Source organism: Grammomys surdaster, unplaced genomic scaffold (genome assembly GCF_004785775.1).
Source record: "Grammomys surdaster isolate TR1022 unplaced genomic scaffold, NIH_TR_1.0 367, whole genome shotgun sequence".
NCBI classification, from domain to species: domain Eukaryota; kingdom Metazoa; phylum Chordata; class Mammalia; order Rodentia; family Muridae; genus Grammomys; species Grammomys surdaster.
In genome coordinates, this window is record NW_021604786.1 from 2,330,062 (window position 1) to 2,353,607 (window position 23,546).

The window sequence follows — 23,546 nt, forward strand, 5'->3', positions numbered from 1 at the left end:
GGTGTGTGGGAAGCTGTCTGCAATCCCATTTCTGGGAGGTGGAGACAAAAAAAGACATAAAGGGAAACCCTGTCTCAAAAAAATAAGGTGGAGTGCAATTGACGAAGACTCCTCACGCCCCCAGGGGCGAGCGGAGAAGAGACAGAAATATCTGCAAAGGAAGTTAAGATCCGCTGCAGGGTCTGTGCGAGGAGGAGCGATCCGTGGTTCGCAGGAGCTCTTAAGAGCCGACGGCTCACCTGCTGTCCCGCTTTTTGCAGATTCGGGACCTTGCTCTGCAGAGCGGCTGCAGGGAGCAGCAGCAGCCTGGTCGCAGCTGTCACCCACGGGTGACTGGACGACGTCCGCGCGGGCGGCAGAGGCCGAGCCTGGGACTACACTTCCCAGTGTGCCAGGCGGGCGGGGCGCGGCGGGGAGGGCGCAAGCTCCTTCCCAGCAAGCGAAGGCGGAAACAAAAGAGCCCGGCGCCGCCGCCCGCACACTCGCGCACCGCGCCCGGGCGCACACGGAGCAGCCCCGCGAGGCGGCAGCCCGGGACACGCGGACCCGCCGCAGCCCCAGCCGCCTGCCCCATGGCGCTGAAGCGGATCCAGAAAGTGAGTGGCAGCCAAGACCGGCTTGGGTGTCCCCGAGAGGTCCCCAGGAACCCCGGGCGCACGGCGTGGGAGGGGCGCGGGCACTGGGGAGGCCGGGGTGCCGATCGGCCCCGCACAGGTGAGGCTTGCATTCGCAGGGTTCCGGTGCTCGGAACCCGGGGCGACCCGATCCGGTCGTGCCCTTTCCAGGCTCAGCTTAGAATCCCCGGTGCAGTATGCCCGTGAGGTGGCCAGATTGTCCCGGGGTGTGTGCATCCCCGCTGGGCCGGGGCTTGCTCTGCAACGGGCGGCCTGCGTCCCCTATCACGCGTCCTCACAGTGTCCCCGGAGCCCTCCTTTCTGTGTTCGCACCCCGGGCTCCCCGGGAGAACAGGGAAGGTGTGGTGGGCCTACGGCCTTTATTCTCAGAGCGTGGGGCTGGGTCTTTTTGGGCTCTGCAGTCGGCTGGTGCTCAGTGGGAGGAAAGGGTTGGGACAGCGGGATTGGGGCCGAGGAGCCAGCAGAAAGCTCTTGCCCCTGCTATTTTGGTGGTTCTGCACGCAGCTGCCACTTCAGGTCACATAGCTGTACTGAGAACATAGTTGCTGATACACAGCAAGATGACCTCTTGGCTGTGATTCATGGCGAGGCAAGCCAAGCAGGTTGTTGGTTTTGTTTTGTATTTTTTTTTTAACGCCCTCACGATAAACTTAGATATAGAGTTGAAGACGCAACACTAAGGACCACAAATTAAATGGTTTGGATGCTTTGATGGCGTGAGTACAGAATGAGGAAGACAATCGAAGGGTCAGTCAGTCCACACAGAGGATCTATCCCAACCCTCTCTTTGTATTCTTTACCGCACCCATTTCTCTTGTTGAGCCTGTCCCCTGACTCAAAGTGTCTTTTAACGTTTTTACAGCGGTAGTCCTTGCTGCTGGGAACGTGGTGTTTGGGAGCGCTCTGGAAGCAAATGCGCCAACAGTGGATAATGTGTTTGGTAATTGATTTCACAAGAAATGGATGGCTCCCCCAAACGTTTTATCAACCTTTCCAGCTACACTTGACTGCAAATGTTCTGAGCGTGAGTGGTAGTTAAACAGGCATCTTTCGGTACAGAGGACAGCAACTTTTACACGCAGCCAAATTTGGGGTTCTTTTTTTGTGTGTGTGGTACAAACATTAGCTGTGTAGATCGTCGCTGTTCTTTGTGCCGATGAAGGTCAACTCAGTATAAAATGTAAGATCAGCGTTTATTAAATAATGACGTTTTCTCATTGGAAGATAACACGGTGGCACTTGATTTTTAACCCGTATTAAACAAGCCTACTTTTGAAGCCGCAGTCATTACCGTGCTGACTTCGGAACGCCGATGTACTGATGGTTCCCATTGCAAGTTTTCAAACTTTGCTTCCTTTCATGATGGTGTGGCATTTCCATATGGCTTTGTGCTCTCTCTCTCTCTCTCTCTCTCTCTCTCTCACACACACACACACACACATACACACACACAGTAGCTCTTAGCTACCATAGGAGTTATCTATAGTATATATCCATTCAGAGAAATAAGACATTATTGTATGTGTAGGCTTGATGCATCTTGTTGCCCATGCTAAGCTCATGTATTTGACTTCTGTTAGTATGGCAAATGTCCACATCTTTCTTTCCCTCCCTCCCTCCCTCCCTCCCTCCCTCCCTCCCTTCCTTCCTTCCTTCTTTCCTTCCTTTTTTTAGTAGATACTATGTGTTAGTGTTGTCTAGTATGAAGAACCTTAAATACAACTGATGGCAAATCTGGGACAAACTGGTATTTTGGAGAAGACAGCGGAGGTCACATGATTTTATGTTTGTGTCATTGGTGGCCACAAATCATATCAGTCATACATGCCAGCCAGCCCTTCGCCTCTAACTGATTCTACCATCTTCTTCCTTCCTTCCTTGTCATCTTGCTTAGAACCAAGTCCAGGTTGAACAGGCTGCCCCAGGAGCTGCTAGAGCACCCTCTGACACCCTGTGTTTGGATTCTCATTTTCATCCCGTTCAGTCCAACAAATGAAGTTCAATGCTAACCTTTGGCCTTTAAAAAAAAAAAGATTTATTTTTCACGTGTGTGTCTGTGAGTCCGCGCCACATGTGTGGGGTGGCCACAGAGGCTAGAAGAGAGAAGAGGGGGTCTCCTGATGCCACAGCCATAGGTGGTTGTGATGTGAGCTGTCTAATCTGGGTCCTGGGAATTGAACTTGGGTCCTCTGGAGGAGTAGTAAGTGGTCTTCACTCCTGAGCCATCTCTCAAGCCCCTAGCCTTCCTTTTTTGATTATCTTTTAAAACAAGCAGATAACTTCAGGCCATTGGGCAGTGCTATTTCTTTACCTAAAGTATCAGGCAGGTCACGAAGCTCATAGGACCCCAGGTTTGCAGTGGTGTAGCCGAGAGTGCAGGCAGAGAGACAGTCCCTAGGGCAGGGAGCAGAGTCACAGCAGAACCCAGGGCTGCCAGGGGAAGGATGCTGAACCTGGAGGTTGAGGTGGGGTTAACATGCAAAGGTCAGCAACCCTGCTGTTCTCCACCATTCTCTTTATCCGAAGAGGGCACCTGAGGCTGGAGTTGAGACGAGTTTTGCCCAGGCTTGATCTCTTGAGAAGTGGTTTGGCACGTTTGAGAATAATATTCACAGCTTCTCGTTTCTCCACCTATGAAAAGAACAAAGATGATTGCTGGATTAAAACTGTGTCTTTCTACAAAGCATGTGGACATAAGGCGCTTCAAATAGATCCCCGTGCTGGAGTAGACTAAAGGGTTTAATGCTCTAATTTAGACACCCTGTGCCAGTTCTGCATTTCAGCTCATAAATTTACACACCCGTGGCCTATTTTTAGACATAGAGAAAGATGTTATTACAGCCGACTAAATCACTGAAGGGATAAAGTTTGAGCAAAATCTGAGGGAAGAAGCCTGTGGCGGATTTGACAAAAGAGAGCAGCTTTCAGTTGGGTGTCTATTGTTAGCTGTTTTCTAGGTGTTTCTTCGGTGAACACTGTTTTTCAGTCCTCAGTACATTTTGCTTTAAAAAAAAAAAAAAACAAGAAACACATTTTTTAAACGATAAATGTTACAATACAATACTGAACACTTTGAGACCTAAGGGAGAAAGAACTCTAATTCAGCTGTCGTCAACATCGTGGTCTCTCTCCCTTTGTGTTTACTTTTCAGAAGGAAATTTTGTGCTATGTGCTAGACCTCAGCCCCCCCCCCCTTTTTGTCTGTCTTCTGAAGAGTGAAACAAAAGGCTTTTCTTTCACAAATATCGTGACACAGATAATTATCCTTCCCTGTGTAGTGTTCTGTCCCAAAATGAAACATTTGGGGGCTGGGAGTGTGGCTCAGTGCTAAAACATACACCTACTGTTTTCAAGGCTCTGGGGTCAACTGCCAGCACCACAAAAACAAATAAGTCGCCTTTGGTTCCAAAAAATTGAACATTTGGCTTTTTGATACTTAAGCTAAACTGTGTGCCTGAACATAAACCAAAATGTTGTTTTCGTAACTGTTTTGAGCTGTTCTGCTTTTGATTGGTATGGTTCTGAATCACAGTGTCCGTGCTGGTCTAGGAAACACCGTACCTTAAGCAGCCAGACCCTCTGTGCCTGTGTCATCATCAAGGACAAGAGAGGACCCAGCTTTTGTTCCTGGCTCTGTGACTGACTTCTGTTTTCTTACCCATACATGTCCCAAAAGGATGACAACCACCACCATGTGCGGAGGTTACTCGGCCTAACCCCATGCCAAAAGCTTACTTACTGTCCATGAATTGTTTGATCCTTCATGAGGCCATAGAGCTAGAAACAATCTACTTCCCATTCTGCAGATGATAAAACAAAGGCACAGAGATGTTAACTAGGGTTCACAGGATCACGTATCTGGCATATGAAAAATGATTAGGATTCCAAGTCTACCCAGAGATGCTATAAGAACGGGCTTCTCTACCTCTGCCATTGGACCTTTATGTTGTTGGGTGTTTGTTTGTTTTTGTTTTTAACTGAAAGATGTGGAATCAAGGAGCTAGCGGTTTAGCTCAATTGGTAAAGTGCTCACCCAGCATACACACACATCCCTGGCATGGTGGCTCACTCCTGTTATCCCAGCGCTCAGGAGACAGGGTTGGGAAGGATCAGTTCAAGGTCATCTTCAGTGTCTTACTGAGCTGGAGGCCAGCCTGGACTATAAGAGACCCTATCTCAAAGACAAACACATAAGGAAGATTTAAGTCAGATGTATTTATGGAGGCGGGTGCTCAGTGAGCTGATGTTCAACCCTGTAATTAGGACTCTACATTAATTGCCAACCCAGCTCAGCTCTGACTGATACTCAGTCACCCTGCTCCTCAGAGATGACCCTCGGTCACTGAAACACAGGAGAATAACGGCTTCATTCATCTCTCTATGCCCCCTGGAAACATTGACTCTCCTCCAGAGGGATTCCGAAAAACAACCGCTTGGCGTTCTTTAGATAGTCTAATGGCATCACTCTATTGTGGAATTTTCATTTGCTCTAATTGTGAATCGGTCTGATCGTGTGAGCGCCTGCCGTGGCTTTGGGTAGTCATGCACATTAGAAAGATCAAATGCAAGATTACAGAAGGAGGGAGATAGCCCAACAGAAAACACACGGAGTCCGGTATCTTTATTGCCTCAAGAGGAGAGGAAGCTGTATTCTTTCTGGAGGAAGAATCCATGATGGGAATTTTCCTGTCTTTAAGCCCTTGTAATTAAACTCAGTCTTTTGTCCTTGTGTGTACTTTTTTTCCCCCCTCTTTTCAATAACAAAGGTAGCTTAAATGTTCTGAGGCTCCTCTGAGGAGCTAAACAGCATAAACTTTGATGGGACTGATAACGTCTATTCATGGGAGCTAGACACATAAAAACCAAAGGATGGATGTAGATTGCCTCCAGGAAGCCAGGAGCATCCCTGCCCCTTCAACTTCCTGAAATACACAAAAAGCATTGGAGGGGGGGCAGTACTTTCATTTACTGTTGCTAATCAAAAGTGATACAGGGAAGCTAACAGTTGCTTAGAAATCTGTTGGTTCCCCTCCCCCACTCCCCTTTTAAATATCGGAAGAAATGATATTTTATTAAAAACAGGTATTAAGTGGCTTGACCCTTCTCTTGCCCGTTAAAAGTCCTGGAGTGGCATGGGGTTGCATAGTAGGCCTGGATTTGTAACTTGGGGGTCACTCACCAGAAAACATGTGGGGGAACGCAGGCTCTTTTGGTCTATGTCACTCCCCCACCCCCCCCCCACACACACCCCAAGAAGCTGAGATTATGTGCGTTTAGTTTGCTTCTGGTTCAGCTTCACACAGATCGTACAAGGGCCTTCCACATGCAGTTCTCCTTGGGGTGGAGAGGAAGCAGTGTACGGTCTAGAAGCACAGGATCCTGTTGTCTTGCCTTTTCCTGGGTATTTTTGTCAATCACTCTTTCTGATCTATGTATGTTGCTTATCTTAAGGGATGCCATATTGCTTAATGGGAAAGCTCTCAGGTTTAAAGTATCCTCTTCAAAGGAGTAGACTGGGCCACATTCACATCCATTCTTCCACTTTATACTTGTTTAGATACCTCCCCCCGCCCCTGTGTGTGTGTGTGTGTATGTGTGTGTGTGCTTGCGCATGTGAGTTCTCACGTTGGCTACTTTCCACTGGTTCATAGACTTTGGGAATATATAGCTGAGTGGTACCGTAGAGAACTATTTATTTATATGTGAGTACCAAGTCATGATGTAAAGCTTGTTTCTTAACGTTTACAGCTGAACATTTTGAAAAATCACTAACTAATGTGACCAAAGGAGGCAACTCTCCCGGGAAGCCCTGCCCTTGGGTATATATACAATATCTCTCCCTTACCACCTGAGCTGGAATCTCTGTTAAAATCTTTACTTAAATTCCAACTCTTCCTTCATAAACCAGGGCCCGCCTGTCACCCACATACGATAAAATGTTCTGGGCTTAGACACATTTCTAGTTGATACAAAGTGTCGACACTCAGCCGCTCATTGTTTTCTGTCTCAAGTAGCAACAAAGTATACAGTCAGTGACGTCCCGCCTTCGTGTTCAAGAGTAGCTCCTTGATTATTTTAGCAGTTGTTACTTTGAGACAGATTCTGTAGAGCCAGCCTCAAACCCACGTTCTTTCTGCCTTAGCCTCCTGAGTGTTGGGAACCATTGGTGTCCAATGCCGTGCCCAGTTTAAGATGGATTTTTCCAAACATAAACAATTATTAAGGACCTACTCTTTGCCAATTATTAAGGAGGAAACTGTGGGGCTGGAGAGATGGCTCAGTGGCTAAGAGCACTGGCTGTTCTCCCAGAGGCCCTGAGTTCAATTCCCAGCAACCATATGGTAGCTCACAACTATCTGTAATGGGATCGGATGCCCTCTTCTGGTGTGTCTGAAGACAGCTACAGTGTACTCATATACATAAAAAATAAATAATTTAAAAGAAGGAGGAGGAGGAGGAGGGAACACCGGGGGCTGGAGAAAGAGATGGCTCAAAGTGTGTTTGCTGTCATTCCAGAGGATGGAGTTTGGTTCCCAGCGTTGTCTGGAGGTTTACAATTGCCTGCAACTCCAGCCTTAGGGATCTCGTGCCTTCCTCTGGTCTCTACAGGAAGCTACACACATGTGCATATATACACAGAGAGATAAAAATAAAATGAAGATTTTTAAAAAGAATAGAGCTGTGAAAAGTAATATTTAATAACAAGTTCGTGTCTGATGCACATTGTCTAAAGTATATTTGATGTAATTTCTCGACTGGAACTATATATGCAATTGTATGTCTATATGGAACTAACTGAGGGCCTTCTGTTTCAAAGGATGCTAAAGTCTGGGAGATGGTTCAGTGGGTATAGCATATGACACCCAAATGTGTGGACCCCTGAGTTTGAATTCGTGAAAGCCACATAAAACCAGGTATGGTAGCATGCATGTGAAATCCTATAATCCTAGCACTCCTATGCTGAGGTGGAGGCAGGAGAATCCCCCAGAAGCTTACAAGTCAGCTAGCCTGGTGTACACAGAGGCCCTGTTTCAAACAAGGTGGCAGGTGAGGACCGGCATGAGGTTGTGCTCTGACCTGCACATGCCCTCCATGGTACACAGACACCTCCACTCATACACATGAATGTGCACACGCACAGACATACACACTCAGTGAAAAAATAAAATAGGGGCTGATTGTTAGACACAAAATAACAATTGGGGAATGCAACCATTGTGGCTGCTCAGAAGTCTAGAAAGTAGCTTCTGAGATGACACATTGGGTAGAAAATACTCTCTTTGCTTACTTCCAAATTTTATTTTAAATTGGACTCTGGTCCCGAGGCATACCAATGGGACAAAGGCACCTGGGTCATTGCTTTCTTTACTCGCCTCCCGCCCCTGTGGATTTTGTCTATATTTTCTCTTTGGAAAGCTGCCTTGGGCTACGGCAATGACTTAGTGGGGCAAGTCCCTGCTGTCCATAAGAGTGGGAACCAGAGTGTCTGTATAAGAATCTGAGCGCCCATGTAATCCAGTGCTGGGGAGGCAGGCGGGTTCACCGGACTTACTGGCCAGCTTGCCTAAACTACTTTGCAGGTTCTAAGCCTACGAGAGATACTGTCTTAAAACATGCGTGTGTACACACACACACACACACACACACCAAGCAGGGCCTCTGAGATGGCTTAGTGGATAAAGCACTTGCTGTACAAGTCTGATGACCTGGGTTTGATGAATGGAGAAAAGCCAGATGTGGTAGCACACATCTGTACTCCTCGCATTCCCGTGGCAAGATCGGAGAGTCGGCAGAATCACCTACAGGTTCCCAGGTCTGCCAACCAGGTATAAGCAGAAACAACAGTACAGACTTGCCTTGGTGAGGAAGAGTTGGTCTCCTACGCCCATGTGTGCATAATGGTATACTCATACGTATGTTCATGCATGCACAGACGCCACACGTGTAAATGGGCACACTCGGAAGAAGAGAGCAGCTCCCAAGAGTTGGCCTCTTACATCATCATTGTGTACATAACAGTATGATGCTCACACATGTGCGTACATCACACACATGGACTTGTGCACACACACACACACACACACACACACACACACACACTACTGGGTAATAAAACTTAAAAACTAGGCAATGACCTGAGGAGGTTCTGTGTGGACTTGAGTCCAAACATACTTACGCCTACAGTCACAGACACCCCTGATGTGAGAAGCAGCCAGAACCAGCTTGTTGAAGTGAGCTTGGCTCCTATAACATAACTAATTGAATGTTAGCATTTTGAAATCTTCCTTGGAAGAAACCATGTGGTATAAAATCAAGATGTCCTTTCACTCAAATACAGAGAGGACCTGTGTCAGGAGACACTTTGGACTGACATCTCTCTGCTGAAAGAGCTCTAGTCTGCCAGGTAAGGACATAAGCTCATGGACTGTTAGCCCATAAAATGTTTATTTACAGACAAACCAAATGTAGCTCATATGCCCCTTTAGAGGCAACACCAAATTAGGGCGCAGGGAGATGCAGTCCAATAAGGGTCCTTGGCTTGTTTGGGGTTTTGAGGTAGAAGTGTTTTATCCTATTAATTATTTGCTGGTGAACCCAGGGGTTTTGAAATGATGCTTTCCTGTGCTTGGCTCTGGATAGTTTAAATTTGAGGCCATAAATCAGTCCCTGTGCGTAGCCGTGTGCCGCCAGTTGGGTGCAGCCCTCACCGTGTGTATTGTCATAGGCAGGTTCAGACCTTCTGCCTGCCACAATAGCACTTTTCAGTGTGCTCAGCACCAGTTCTGCACAAATATTTACTGCACAGCGTCATATTAAACCTTAGGGTAAATAAGGCCGCTCTGGCTTGCCCTTCCCCTCTGCTGATGTTGGGGCCAGGAGATGGACACAGACTCCTTCTCTCCAGTCCCAGCTTTCCTACCCTGTATTTGTTTGCTTTCTTTGAATTAGGCGGGCCTGGTCTACTTTTAGACGTTAAGTCCCTAGAGGCAGGGGCTGTGTCCTGGTTGGTTTTGTGGCAAACACTTAGCATATTGTGGGGGTGTGTTATAAACATGCCATCTGTGCCCATTTAAATTCAGTCGAGGCCTCCCAATGCTTCTCTTTGTATCTTGCTGATTATAGAAGTCTGCACTGGAATAGACATGCTTAGCGGCAGAAGGCTCTAGAAATCCCTTAAGTACACTTTTTTTTTTTTCAACCTTGCAAGGTTTTTTGTTTGTTTTTTTGGTTTTTGTTGCTGTTGTTGGGTTCGTTGGTTAGTTGGTTGGGGTTTTTCTGTTTGTTTTGGTTTGTTTGTTTGTTTGTTTGTTGTTTTGGTTCTTGTCAAGCTATAAGGACATTGGCCTGTAACCTATTAATAGCTTGCCCTCTGAAATTTAAATACCCCCTACTGCACGTCCATCACGTGAACGTAGAAAATTGCTTCTTTGGCAGAGACCCCTTTCCTCTCGGGAGTGTTTTCACCCGTGTGGATGGTATTTATTCATGGCTTGATCTAGATTCAGCTACAGAGGGTTAGCCTCTCTTAAGCGTCGTCTCAGACGCGAGGAGACCTATCTCATCCACAGTCCATTCCACTTGTGGAGTTCTGGAATGAAGCCGAGCTGCGTGTCTACAGGGCATGCGCAGTCTCACCCCGCGAGCATGCGCAGTCTCACCCAGCGAGCTTGCCTCGATGCGTAACTGACGTCGTCGTTTAACGGCCGTACCTCGCATGATGTGAACTCCACGCATCCATGTTTTTAATATCATGCTCTTCGTTAAGGAAAGCCTCATTTTAAAAGTTACAGGGTTGGGCTGCAGAAATGATAGCGTTATTTAAGAGCTCTTGCTGTTCTTACAGAGGATCCAAGTTGGGGTCCCACGACTCAATCACCTGAAACCCCCCCCCCAACACACACACATACACATCATTAAAAATAATTTTTAAAGTAACAGTGTAAACTTCTGGTGAGCTACAAAATACATGGGCACAGCATACAGAACGGTGAAGGGTTTTTACAAAAACGAATACAGGTGTGAACATAACACTCAGGAAGTCCATCACAATAGTCCCACAGGCATCTCTCCCGGACTCTGTCTGCCCTCAGGTAAGCCGATGTTTTTGAATTGCCCTTAAAGGGAATCCTATGCCGTGTCCCCTTTTGTCTGGTGTCTCCTGCATACCGTTTAAGACCTTTATCTGAACTGTTTCATGGAGCTCAAGGGTCTTCCGCCGACGCTGCCTCAGGACACAGCAAGCTCTGCTGCTCTTGGTGGACATTCAGGTTGTCCTTGGATTGGGGCTGTTGCCCATGAGGACCCTAAGATGAACTTAGGTGTGCCAGGTGTGTATTCGGGAGTAAGACTGCTTTGTGGTACACTATCATATCTGTGGGCTCAGATATTGCTTCTTACCAGTTTTCTGTGCGCACAGACTACGGATCCCAGAATGCTTCACGTTTCCCAACAGGGATACTTTCTTCTTTTTTTTTTTAAAGTTTTATTTATTTATTTTATATATGTGGGTACAGTATTGCTGTCTTCAGATACACCAGAAGAGGGCATCAGATCCCATTACAAATGGTTGTGAGCCACCATGTGGTTGCTGGGAATTGAACTCAGGACCTTTGGAAGAGCAGTCAGTGCTCTTAGCCACTGAGCCATCTCTCCAGCCCCGGGATACTTTCTTCTTTGTCCTCTTAGCCATTCCAGCGAGTATGCTGGAGTAGCATTTGATTCTAATTAGCATATCCTTGGTGAACCTGGGCCCGTTTTGTGTGTGTGTGTGTGAGTGTGTGTGTGTGTGTGTGTATGCGTGTGTTTGTATGCAGGTGTACAGACATGGAGGTCACAGGTTGACAACCCTGTCTCTACTCTGTCTGTCTGTCTGTCTATTCTTTCTGCCCCTCCCTCTCCCTCCTCTCCCTCTCCCTCTTCCTCTCCCTCTCCCTCCCCCTCTCTCTCTCCCCCTCCCCTCCCTCCCCCTCCGCCTCCCTCTCTCCCTCTCCCTCCTCTCCCTCTCCCTCTGCCTCTCCCTCTCCCTCTCTTCCCCCCCCCCCTCCCCTCCCCCCCCCCCTTCCCCTCCCTCTCCCTCTCTGATACAGGTCTTTGATACCCACTGTAGTGCTTGGCTGGCCTAGAACTCATAGTGTCTGCCATCTGCCTCCCAGTGCTGAGATTAAAAGCATGTACCACCATGTGTGTGCACTCCCATTTTGGGGGGAGACTCACTGAATCTGTAGTTTGCTGATTCAGCTAGGCTGTCTGGCCAGTGAACCCCATGGGTCCTTTGCCTCTGCCTTTCCAGCATTGGAATTTCAAGTGGGTCCTGCTGTGCCCAGCTGTGATGTGAGTGCCGGGTGTACAGCACTTTATGAGGCTCAGCCTTCTCTATGGCCCCTCAGTGTTAGCATTGTATATAAAGGCATTTTGCATAAATTAAAGTATCCTACCTAGTTCCATAGTAAGCCCCTTTCCTATCCCAGAAAGAAGCCCTGAACTTTGAGAATCACACCCCTAAGGTTACCTTGAGACTAGTTTGGCTCTTAAGTAGGTTTCCTGGGTGGCTTGGCTGTTCACACTTCTAAGAATTCAGGACCTCCTCCCTGTCCTTCTAGACCAAACCTTGTGAAGACACTTTTTCTTTCCTCCTACAAATTCAGAAGTTCTCTTTGAACTCTGTGCCTCAGACAAGTACCATCAATCATATCTCCCCGGTGACCTGACCTTGACCACCATTTGGTCTTTAAGAGAGATTCTGAGGCAAAATGACAAAATCTGAATTGTGCATGTTAGAGCAGAGTGTGTGTGGAAAGACCCTTTGAACTTTTATAATTAGCCCAGTTGGTTAAACCAGGCAGGGAATACATTCTTGCAAGATCTCCATCCACACCACAGTCCACAGCCCTTCTGGTCACTGCTGACCGTGAGCAGTGCCAGGGGTCAGGGTCCCATCTACTTTGAGATGAGGTTAGCTTAACACTACTCCACTGGGAAGAGCTACCCGAAGCAATGGCTTCAAAGTAGGTCAGCAGCATTCCAAATAGACAGGAGGGAATGGGGTCTTGAGGTTTTCTAAACTAGAAATAAAAAAAGCTGAGAACATTCTAATGGCTGTTCTCTCTGAGCTTGGAGACTTTTCTAGTATGCATCTTACATACCATGTACTGGAAGTCTTTCCCAGATAAGATCTTGTCGGTTGATAGCCTCTTGGCATTCATTTTCAGATGTCATGATGTTTAGTGACGCATTATGACAAAGGGCACTCCAAGGTAAGGGGCCTAGATGGTTCTCAAGTAACTGCTATGCTTTTTACTTCAAACAACCCACGTACCTGTCAGGGGAGTGAAAGGTTTTTTTTTTTTTTAATTTGTTTGCCAAATCTATTCATCCTCTGTTTTTTCTGAAATTTGACGGGAATGTGACTTGAATAATACTTAAAAACATCTGTGTAGCTGGGTGGGAAGCACCCTGCCAGGTTTTGTAGAGGAACAAAAGACAAGAAGGGGTGAAGGTCTTGGTTTCAAACTGAAAATAAAAACATTGGACAAGGTGCATACACTTGTAATCCCAGCGCTGTGGAGGTGGAGGCAGGGGCGTGGCAAATTTAAGGCCAATTTATTTACCTAGTGAGAGCCTCTCTTGACATATAAGTGAAAATAAAAAGCAAAAGACATTCTAACAAAGGGGGAAAGGGAGAGGCAATTAGCTTTATCAAGAATCTATTACAGGTGCCCGACGCTAGGTGTGCTTCTCTTGAACTCGGTAGAGTTCAAGGTCACCAGGGATGTCTCCACATTGCAGGCTGGGCACTTGGGACTCAGGCGGGACATTACTTTCTTAGGGCTACACAGCTACTAACAAAGGTCAGCAGAATTGACTCTGAAGCTTTTATTTCTTTTCTTTTTTTTTGTTTTCTTTTCTTTTTTGTTTTGGTTTTTCAAGACAGGGTTTCTCTGTGTAGCCCTGGCTGTCCTGGAACTCACTCTGTAGACCAGGCTAGGCTCGGACTCTCGAACTCAGAAATCCGCCTGCCTCTGCCTCCTAAGTGCTGGGATTAAAGGCGTGCGCCACCACCGCCCGGCTGAAGCTTTTATTTCTAAAAAACAGTCTTAAAGGCTGCGAAGATGGAGGTTATGAGGACTTGTTGTTCTTGCAGAGGACCCAGGCTTGGTTTCTAGCCCCCATGTGACCGCTTATAACGTTCCGTGTTTCCGTTTCCAGAGGATCTCACGCTGTCTTCTGTGGATCTGCATCCATGGGCTCTTGTCCCCCTATACACACACACACACACACACACACACACACACACACACACACACTAAACCCTTAAAAATAATGGCCTTTGAGAGTTTAGCTCAGTGGTTGCCCACGTTACACAAGACCTAGCTAGGATCAACACCCACAACATTCATTAGTTCATTTGAAATACTTTTACTAGCCCAGAAAGATTTTTAACACAATATAGGCAGCTGATACGCATTCTTCCCCTGGTGCCCACAGCTTGTGTAAACCATAGAGCAGTTACTCTCATGAGAACCGTAGCATAGGTAGAAGGACTCTCAGCCTCCTCTGCTCTCCCACTTGGCCCATCCCTTGTTCTAGGATTGAACTGTCTGAGATCTCACACTGGATTTGCTTGCCCAGTCTTTTGCGTATCTACCCTACAGTCCATGACAGTCACTCAGGTTTTCCTGGTCATATCAGATGATGTTAATAAAAAGAGAAAATTCTTGTAATATGTAGAGTGTCTTTGTAAGGGGTTTACTGCTATGAACAGACACCATGACCAAGGCAACTCTTATAAAGACATTTAATTTTGTTGGCTTACAGGTTCAGAGGTTCAATTCATTATCATCAAGGTAGGAGCATGACAGCATCCAGGCAGACATGGTGCAGGCAGAGCTGAGAGTTCTACATCTTCATCTGAAGGCTGCTAGCAGAACACTCACTTCCAGGCAGCTAGGGTGAGGGTCTTAAGCCCACACCCACAGAGACACACCTACTCCTCTTAATAGTGCCACTCCCTGAGCCAAGCATATATAAACCATCACATACAGAGATTTAAAAAAAATAAATGGAAAAGGAAAAGAAAAGCAGTTCTATTCCATCTATTTTAAATTGTACAAGAAGCCGGCTGAGGCAGGAGGATTTAAGTTCATGGCCCACTGGGGCTATATGAGTTCCAGGCCAGCGTGGGCCGTGTAGGACACCCTCTCTCAAACAGGAAGGCACAGTAGGAGTGTAGCAGAATACTCTAAGGGCTTGTGCTGTTCAGAGTTCCACGTGTGTGGTTTCAATCACTTGCTTTTTGTGTGTTCGCAGTGCACAAATCTGAAAACTGATAGCAGCGACTGTAGTAAATATTGTAATAGCAGAGACTGTCCTAAATACTGTAATAGCAGAAACTGCAATAAATCACATACTCTCCTTGAATGCTGTGTATCCTTTGCTTTGCTCAGCATCCTCAGCTTGTGGGATCTGTGTTGTTCTTTTCTATGGCTGTCAGGATTTCACGGTGTGTGGGTTGTAAGCCATCCCCTTATTGGTCGACCAATGGTTGCTGTCAGTATTTTGTACTTAGGCAAGATGCTATGCCGAATATCCTGTGTGTGTGTGTGTGTGTGTGTGTGTGTGTGTGTGTGTGTGTACGGTGATTTCTATGAGGTAAGTTACTGGGCGGAGGATCAAATGCATTTTCCACTGTCATAGTCATTACCAAATTGCCCTCCTCAAACTTGTCTTTCAACATCGACCCCTCCCACGCCAAGCCTCATGCTCACGTTGCAGTTGAGCTGTGAATGGGAGTATTCTCATGTGTTGACAATGGTTTGGTTCAGGTCATGGTCTGGCGGGTGTTCCACCCATTGCGTGTTTTGTTGTCCTCGCAAGACACTGCTTTGCTTTCATGCACACATGTAGATGCCATCATGACTTGTAAAAAGATTGGTCCCGAGTACTCTGAGTTCTCTTGGCTGAACATGGAAAGGAAGGGGTCTGCGTAAACTCCAAGGGTCCCATCAGACACCAGCAGACTATCTGTGGCGTGTCTGAGATCCAAGGTTGAATTTACAGTGCTGTCAGCTCCTGTGAGGACCCTGTGCTCTTGAGTGGATTGTATAATTCAGTGTCAACTCTTAGAGAATGGAGGATGAGAACAAGTGGAGAGACAGCTTGACCTTAGCGTGTTAGCATTGTTGTTTTAAAGTTTATTTAACTCCGTATCATTATTCTGTGTGTGACGGGGGTGGAGGTCAGAGGATAGTTTGCAAGAATCAGTTCTCTCTTCCCAACATGGAGTTCTTAGGGATCCAGCTTAGATCATCAGGCTTGGCTTCAGTTCAGGAGCCTTCCCTTTCTGAGCCGTCTTGCTGGCCATCTTGTTACTGTCACTAAGTTATTTGTATTTTTTTTTAACGCTCTAAACATACAGTTTTCCACCACACTCTTAGGGTATCTGTGACGATGATTCCTTTTAGAGCAGAAATAAAGTTTGTATGTCAAATTTAGGTATTTTCCTATTGACCTACTAAACTAGTGATGAAAGTAAAATTACCAAATACATCCGAATGATACAATAAAGTTAACACCGACCACTCAGTGACTAGCACTGCAGGCTACTCAAGGAGATTAATAAGAATCAAATACGTGTAAAACAACTTCCTGTATACGGATAGAAGTTGGTATTTTACTTTCATATCCATGTAAAGCTGGGTCGCAGTTGGTAAATACAAGTGAAATGAGTTTGTTGTAGTTCTCTGCTGAAAAGTTTAGGTGAAAATCCACCGTCAGTACACAAATACGACGCGGGCGTATCATTGGTGCATTTACGAGAGCTGCGTAAAGGATAAGGCAAGGTGCTCGAGTTATAGTGGAATTATGATATTATTATATGGAATTATATTATTATAATGGAAGCTTCGGGTGCATGTTAAGTGTCTCTTTACAGTGATTAAGTAGCTGAGTCATTTAGGCGATTATACTTGAGTTATCTCACTGAATTATTATTATTTTTTTACCATCAGATATGTGATATATGATATGAGATATATAAGAATATATATATATAAGATATATCATATATAAGAATATATGATAGAAATAGCTGTGTAGGGATGTGGGATATCAGTTTCTGCAAAGAAAGCCCCGCGAAGATTGTAAGGCAGTTTGGAAAGAGCGTATCACTGAGCAACTATTGTGTCCCCTAAAACCACATCGACGTCTGGGCTGACTTAAGGACCAAGGTGGATGCTGCTGTGCTTGGATGCAGTTTTTGCAGACTGCATGTTCACGATGTTATATTTTCGCCTTATGAGGTCATCTCGGAATTTCCTAAGTCACCTCATTGCTCTCTTTTTGGACTTAAGATCTGTATTTTTGCAGGTGAGGGAGGAACATGTGTCTCACACCCTTGTTGCCTGTTGTTCATTCTGCCTGAGTTATACTTCGTGGCTGTGGTCGCATATTCCCTGACAGCCTAGCAGGGCACATTTCAGGCTATTTGATGCTCTGTCGGCTCATTCTCGTGTGCCGTGGGTGAGCTTTCTGAAGATACCTTAAGAACCCGGCCCCTGCAGAGTTTACTTTGATTTATGCTCTCATCCATCACCCTCCCTCTTCCAGACAGGAAGTGGAATCAGGACTTTAAAAAAAAAAAAATAACGAGGGCTAGAGAGATGGCTCAGTGGTTAAGAGCACTGACTGCTCTTCCAGAGGTCCTGAGTTCAATTCCCAGCAACCACATGGTGGCTCACAACCATCCTCAATGAGATCTGATGCCCTCTTCTGATGTGTCTGAAGACAGCTACAGCGTACTCATATACATAAAATAAAATGAATCTTTAAAAAAAAATAACGAGAATAAGACATTTCTTGTAAATGTAATACTTTAAAGGGATTTGAAGAACAGCTTGACATTTGAGATTTGAACACGGTTCAAAGCTGTTGCAGCTGCCACGTGGTTTTGGCTTGTCTTGTTAATAAACATAAGTAATTAGTGTGCATTTGCATCTGTACTTGATTTATTCTTGGCACTTGATCACGATGCGAATGTGCATATTGCAGATCAGTAATCGTTTTTAAGCCACAGGTAGAGCCTGCATTTTTTCTGATTGACCAGTTAAAATGAGTGCAAGCAAGTACTGTTTACATTAATGTTTAGAGCAAGGCGTGTTGGCTGATCTCTGAGTTCAAAGCCAGTCTGGTCTACGTAATGAGTTCCAGCCTAGGCAGGGTTATATATTGATACTTTGTCTTTAAAAAAAAAAAAAAAGAAAAAAGAAAGAAAAGAAAAAGGTTTGGATATGTTAATGTTTAGAGGACTAGAAGACGTCACAAGTAGTTTTAGAGGCGTTGCCCAAATCCCAAATTAGAAAAAAATGATAAAAGGCAGTTCGGCAATTGGCTGTAACTGAGAATAGCTCCTTCCTCACTCTTTCATGCTGTTGAAACCCTTGTCTCCTGCTCCAAGAGAACTGACAAGAGCTGTTTCCTTCTTGTCTCAACATTTATTGTGATGGCTGCTGTGGGCTGAGGAGATCCTGCTGCACACTTGACCTGTATCCCGGTCCGTGGTTGTCATGGAAACTGTAGATGAAATAGTAATGGCACACTGTACAAAAGAAAATTGAAACCTGGAAAGCAAAAGTCATTCCCCATGGTCACCAGGTGAGGGGTGGCTCCCCGGGCTTAAATGTCAAAGCCTTGCTTTTACACGTAGAGGGAATCTCGGAAGACTGGCATCTCCTGTTGATTAACGGTACATGGAGTAACACAGGAGCTGAGTTAGTTCAGCCTTGTTTATAAGGGTGGAGGGGGAAGGAATAAAATGAAAGTAGCATTGAAGGGACAGGACTTGGAAGGAAGACCCTGGGCTTGCAACGGGCTCCAAGCCACACCTCAGGTCACATCCTCGCCTTTATCGGAACACGGAATTGATGTGAGCCCGACTGTTTTCACCACAGCTCCGAGCTGCCATCTTTCTGGTTTTAGTATTCCTGAAGTCTAGACACATGGTTGGTAGTGTCTTAATGTTAACTGGCATCTTCTTTCTTTGATTATTGGGTCCACAGTTGGGGGCATTTTGGAGTCAATGAAATGTGTAGTTTGTTTGCCTGTCTTTCCACAGATGTGTTGTTGCCCTCACAGGGCTTAGATAAAATGTGGCCATTGTCCTCACCAGGTTGTCTTCTGGCAGTCCCTACCTCAGTAAATGAATCTTTGCACATCTGTAGAGCTAGGAAGTGAGAAGTTGGGCTGCCAGGGGTTTGCAGATCACATTGGATGTGTGACACCTACCTTTGAGGATGACAGAGATCAAAGACCCCTCAGCTGCCTCAATGCCATTGTTACAGATTGTGTTTGGTGACATTCCTTTGTTCTTATAGCTCCTCGGGTAGGGAAGCCTCTGGAATGTCCTGGGTGAGAACCACATGTCTTAGAACCCCCGCCACTCCAAGTTTACATCCCTACTTGTCTTGCTGACAACTAGCCTTCCAGATTGCCATCCTTCTGGCTCATGCTTGACTTTGCCAGGCCCTTTAAATCGGAGCGACATTTCTTTTTGTTCTTTGAGAGTCTCATACAGTATGTTTTTGTGAGATTCCTCTCCATCCTCAAACTCTGACCAGATCCTTCCCTCTTCCTACCCATCCAATTTCCCTGCATTCTGTATAATGCCCTGTGCTCTGTGGGGTGTGTGTTCTGATTCCTGTATGGCTTCAACCCACCTTCCGAGGTTCATCTCTCACCCTTCCCCCTCAGTGCTAACTTCCGTTCATCCCCTATGGCTCAGCTGCACTGCCTCCATCGGGAATGGATGGCTTTTGTCCTTCCAAACTAAACCAGGTTCTTCAGGTATAATCTTTTCTTTATCTGGTGGTAAGGATGGAGCCCAAGGCTTTCACATGCTAGGCAAATACTCTGCCCCTGCTACATCCCTAGCCACGTATGGTCTTTGATACTGTTTTGCTTTTTTAAGATTCATCTTTAATTACGTGCAAGTGTGTGTGTGTGTGTGTGTGTGTGTGTGTGTGTGTGTGCCTGCATACATGAATGTGGAGGCTAGAAGAGGGCATTGGAGCCCCTGGAGCTACAGTTAGCAGGTATTTGTGAGCTGTTGTGTGAGTGATGTTAAGTGAACTCAGGTCTTTTGCAAGAGTAGCCTGCTCTCAGCTCCTGAGACTCCTCTCCAGTGTGCGATACTTAATGGCGAATTCATATCTTTCTTATTTAGGAAAGATGAGTTCTTTTCCAGCCAAGGCTAGGATGGTTAAGTGACTTCCTCCAGAGCTATGGAGCCACTTATATTTGGGATTTCTGGGACAGGGCTAGACAACCTGAAAGAGACGTGAGCCATTGGCCTGTCCTTCAATGCCTTCAGGCTCGAGAAGGAGCCATGAATCAATACTGTAGGTTTCAGATCATGGCCTGACTGCTTTCCTACTCTGTGTTGATATGTTGTGTATGTACACATGTGTTTGTGAGTTCCAATACACGTGTGTGTGTGTGTGTGTGTGTGTGTGTGCGTTTGGAGGCCAGATGTTGAAGGGTGTCCAGTGCATTTCTCAATTGCTTTCCACGTTATTCTTGAGATAGGGTCTTTCACTGAAGCTGGAACTTAGCAGTTCAGCCAAACCCCGAAGATCCTCTCCTCTCTCTCTCTCTTTCTCTCTCTCTCTCTCTCTGTCTCTGTCTCTGTCTCTGTCTCTGTCTCTGTCTCTGTCTCTCTCTCACACCAGTGCTGGGACTGTAGGCTCTCACCACTGCATGCAAATTTCTACATGGGTGCTGGGTATTGAACTCAGGTCCTTCTAGTTGGACAGCAAGCACTTTGTGGACTGAGCCATCTCTTCCTCTAAACCCACCTCCTCTCTTTGCCCAGATCCTTGGCTCCTTCAAGTCATTCCTTAAGTATTCACGTTCCCAAGCTCTCACTTCCCCTCATTGGACTGTAACTTCCTGGAAGACGGACCTTGTTTGTTTGGGGCTGGAAGCAAAACCTGGGTACTTCATGCATGAGTTACTGTGCCAACCGAGACCTGCTTGTTGGGATCATCTGAATAGTAAAGGCATATATGATCTCGCATAAGAACATAGTAAGGAATCGTAAAGGAAAATACTTTTATTCTGCTTCATCCTTTCAGAGGCCGGGGCTCTCTCATAAAGGACTTTAATATAACTTCTATTTTTCTACCTGTAAGGGCAGAGTCCATGGTGAATAGAGTCAACCTAAAATGATTTAAACAGAAGTTGCCCGTCGGTCTTCCTGGGTTCTTAGTGCCTGTTTCCCTGGAAAGGGAAGGATTAACTGCAAGTATTTCTGCTTCCCTTCAGGAATTAAGTGATTTACAGCGTGATCCACCTGCTCACTGCTCAGCGGGACCCGTGGGAGATGACTGTAAGTGTACTCTACTGCTAGGTTCTGCTACCATTGAAAGGATGGCTTTGGGCAACTGTAAGTGACTCCTGTTCCTCTGTGTTTCAGTGTTCCACTGGCAAGCAACCATCATGGGGCCCGTAAGTACAACTCCCACGTGTGGATTAACCCCCCCACCCCACCCCCACCCCCCACCCCCCGTGGTTGTTCTGCACTCTTGCCTTTTGACCTGTGAGGAGATGTTTCATGACTCAGGATGAACATTCTTGTCCCCTGAATCACCCAGGAAGCAAAACATGATTGAGGGTTTTGCAGTGGTTTTCTAAAGCATGGCTGGCAAATACCTACTGGGTCACAGCGCTATTTACCTGTGCTAATAATACCTCCTTGTGACATGGCAAGGTCACGCTCTCTGTGCAAGCAGCCTGTATGTTGGCCTTATTAGTTCTTAACACAGCATCAGTTGTTTTTAAAGGAGGTGGAGCCTTCCTCACACATCCACAGTTCTCAGAGGTTGGAAATAAGTCTGACCCAGGAGTGGAATTGCTCCATCCGACAAGCATCATTTGGAAATAGGTCTCGCCATGACCCTTGACTTGAAGTGGAGGAGTCCTGCTGTGGGGAGGTCTCTATCGCCTTTTGAGTTTGCTGCTTTGCCTTAAACGGCAGACGACTGTTTTGTCACCGGCCCCTCCTTGTTATCGATATTTCTCTCCCCACCCTCGAAGCAGCGATGACAATGAAACAGGCTTTTCCTTTCTATGAACAAAACGCTAATCGTGAAAGAACAGGCGCTCAGTGAGAACACGCTAGCAATGGCCTTCCTGAATGGCCTTCCATGCTTCCCCTGGGATGGTTTATATACTCAGTCATGGAGTTTTAAATCATTTGCCCTATAATCCAAACTGAAAAAAAAAAAAACAAACCAAACCATGCTGAATTTCAAAGAAGAGGCCCTGAGGAATTATCTTAAATGACTAAATTAGTCTATTAAGTTAAGACGGGAGAGTACAGCATATTTACCTAACAGCTTTCAGTAAGAATGTAGTTCTTTCGGCTTGGTATTCATTAGCTGCATGAACCTTCAAAACCCCATCGTGCAAGCGTGTGCCTCCCCGTCAGAGCTGCGGCCTCCGAGGAATTTTCTCAGGTGAATCACGGGTAGCAAGCGATTGTGACGTTTTGTATGCCTCTCTTATTGTAACTGCGTAGACTCGCTCCACTGTCTTCTGTAATGTCGCTCGACTGTTTCTGCAGGCCATACTCGCCTTTGCCATCTGTTTACACTTTTTTAAACGTTTAATGAACAAGAATTAAGCAACGTAGTGAGAATAATGAGACGCTATAATCCTCTAATCTTCATGCAGAACTTTAAGGACTGAGAGAGAATGACAGACCTGTTTTTATCACCCACGATGCCTTCCAGTAAATATGAAGGAATCAAAGTACAATCTGAGGGGTTTGGAGAGATGGCTCAGTGGTTAAGAGCACTCACTGCCTGCTCTTCCAGAGGTCCTGAGTTCAATTCCTTGCAACCACACCGTGGCTTACAACCATCCATAATGGGATCTGGTGCCCTCTTCTGGTGTGCAAGAAGATATCATAGTCATCCACCTAAAATATATGTATATATATACTCATATAAGTAAATCCTAAAAAAAAAAATAAATTGGGATATCTATCTTGCCACTATTTTTGGTTTTTTCCCCCTTAATCTTTCTCTTTTGTTTATGTATATTTCATGTACATATGACACACACATACATACACATGTACACACACATATACACATACATATATACACACACACACACACACCATTAGGCAGCTGACCAGGCCTTGCAAAAGTTGATTCTTAATTCAACATATCACAAATATTGAATTCATCCAGCTTGGTTTAGAGTTTCATCTTCTATAATATAAAGTACTAGCCAATGAATATTGAGGTAAATTGTACAGTGGTGCTCACGTTCTCTTACTAACTTTTCCCCTTTTGGTTGTACCTGTATGGACATTATTATACCTTAATATTTGGAAATAGAAAAGGTAAATATTAGTTGTAACCTTCTAAAAACAGAGACGGCTGCGCTAGAGAATCCTCCTTCCTCCCAGCAGGCCTCGTGTGTACACTGGTACCCAGGATCTGGCTGGTTAAAGCACACTGCTGTGCGCATGCGCGTCTGCTTCTCTGTAAATTTGGTAGGCACCTTGGGTAACTTCATCCCTGGGGAGCCTGCTCTCCATGTAAATTCCTCCAACGCATGGTGCAAGGATCATGGTTCTTTTTTTACAAGCTGATACTGGTGGAACTGTGAAGAAGTTGCATCTCCTTTGCACTGTTAACGCCCGGGGGATCTCGTTCAGAGGGTTTGCGTACGTGCGGTGGCCAGACTCTGACGCGCCCTCTCGTGTAATTTCAGCCCGACAGCGCCTATCAAGGTGGAGTGTTCTTCCTCACTGTCCACTTTCCGACAGACTATCCCTTTAAACCACCAAAGGTATTTATCCCGTGACTCAACTGCCCCATAGCAGGGATGTTTGTTTGTCTAGAG

At 45.9% G+C, this 23,546-nt stretch overlaps 1 protein-coding gene across 2 annotated transcripts in view; it reads left to right on the forward strand.

Moving 5' to 3' along the window:
* The first annotated feature begins 440 nt into the window (after positions 1-440).
* Positions 441-23,546, forward strand: part of Ube2d1 (ubiquitin conjugating enzyme E2 D1) — a 28,675-nt gene continuing 5,569 nt past the window's right edge. Inside the window, exons 1-4 of one of the 2 annotated variants that reach the window (XM_028780288.1) lie at positions 441-596; positions 20,952-21,015; positions 21,103-21,134; positions 23,415-23,492. In XM_028780288.1, coding sequence (XP_028636121.1) covers positions 573-596; positions 20,952-21,015; positions 21,103-21,134; positions 23,415-23,492 — 198 coding nt within the window. In that variant the 5' untranslated portion in view covers positions 441-572. The remainder of the gene's footprint in view (positions 597-20,951; positions 21,016-21,102; positions 21,135-23,414; positions 23,493-23,546) is intronic. The other variant, XM_028780289.1, reaches the window with a different exon arrangement.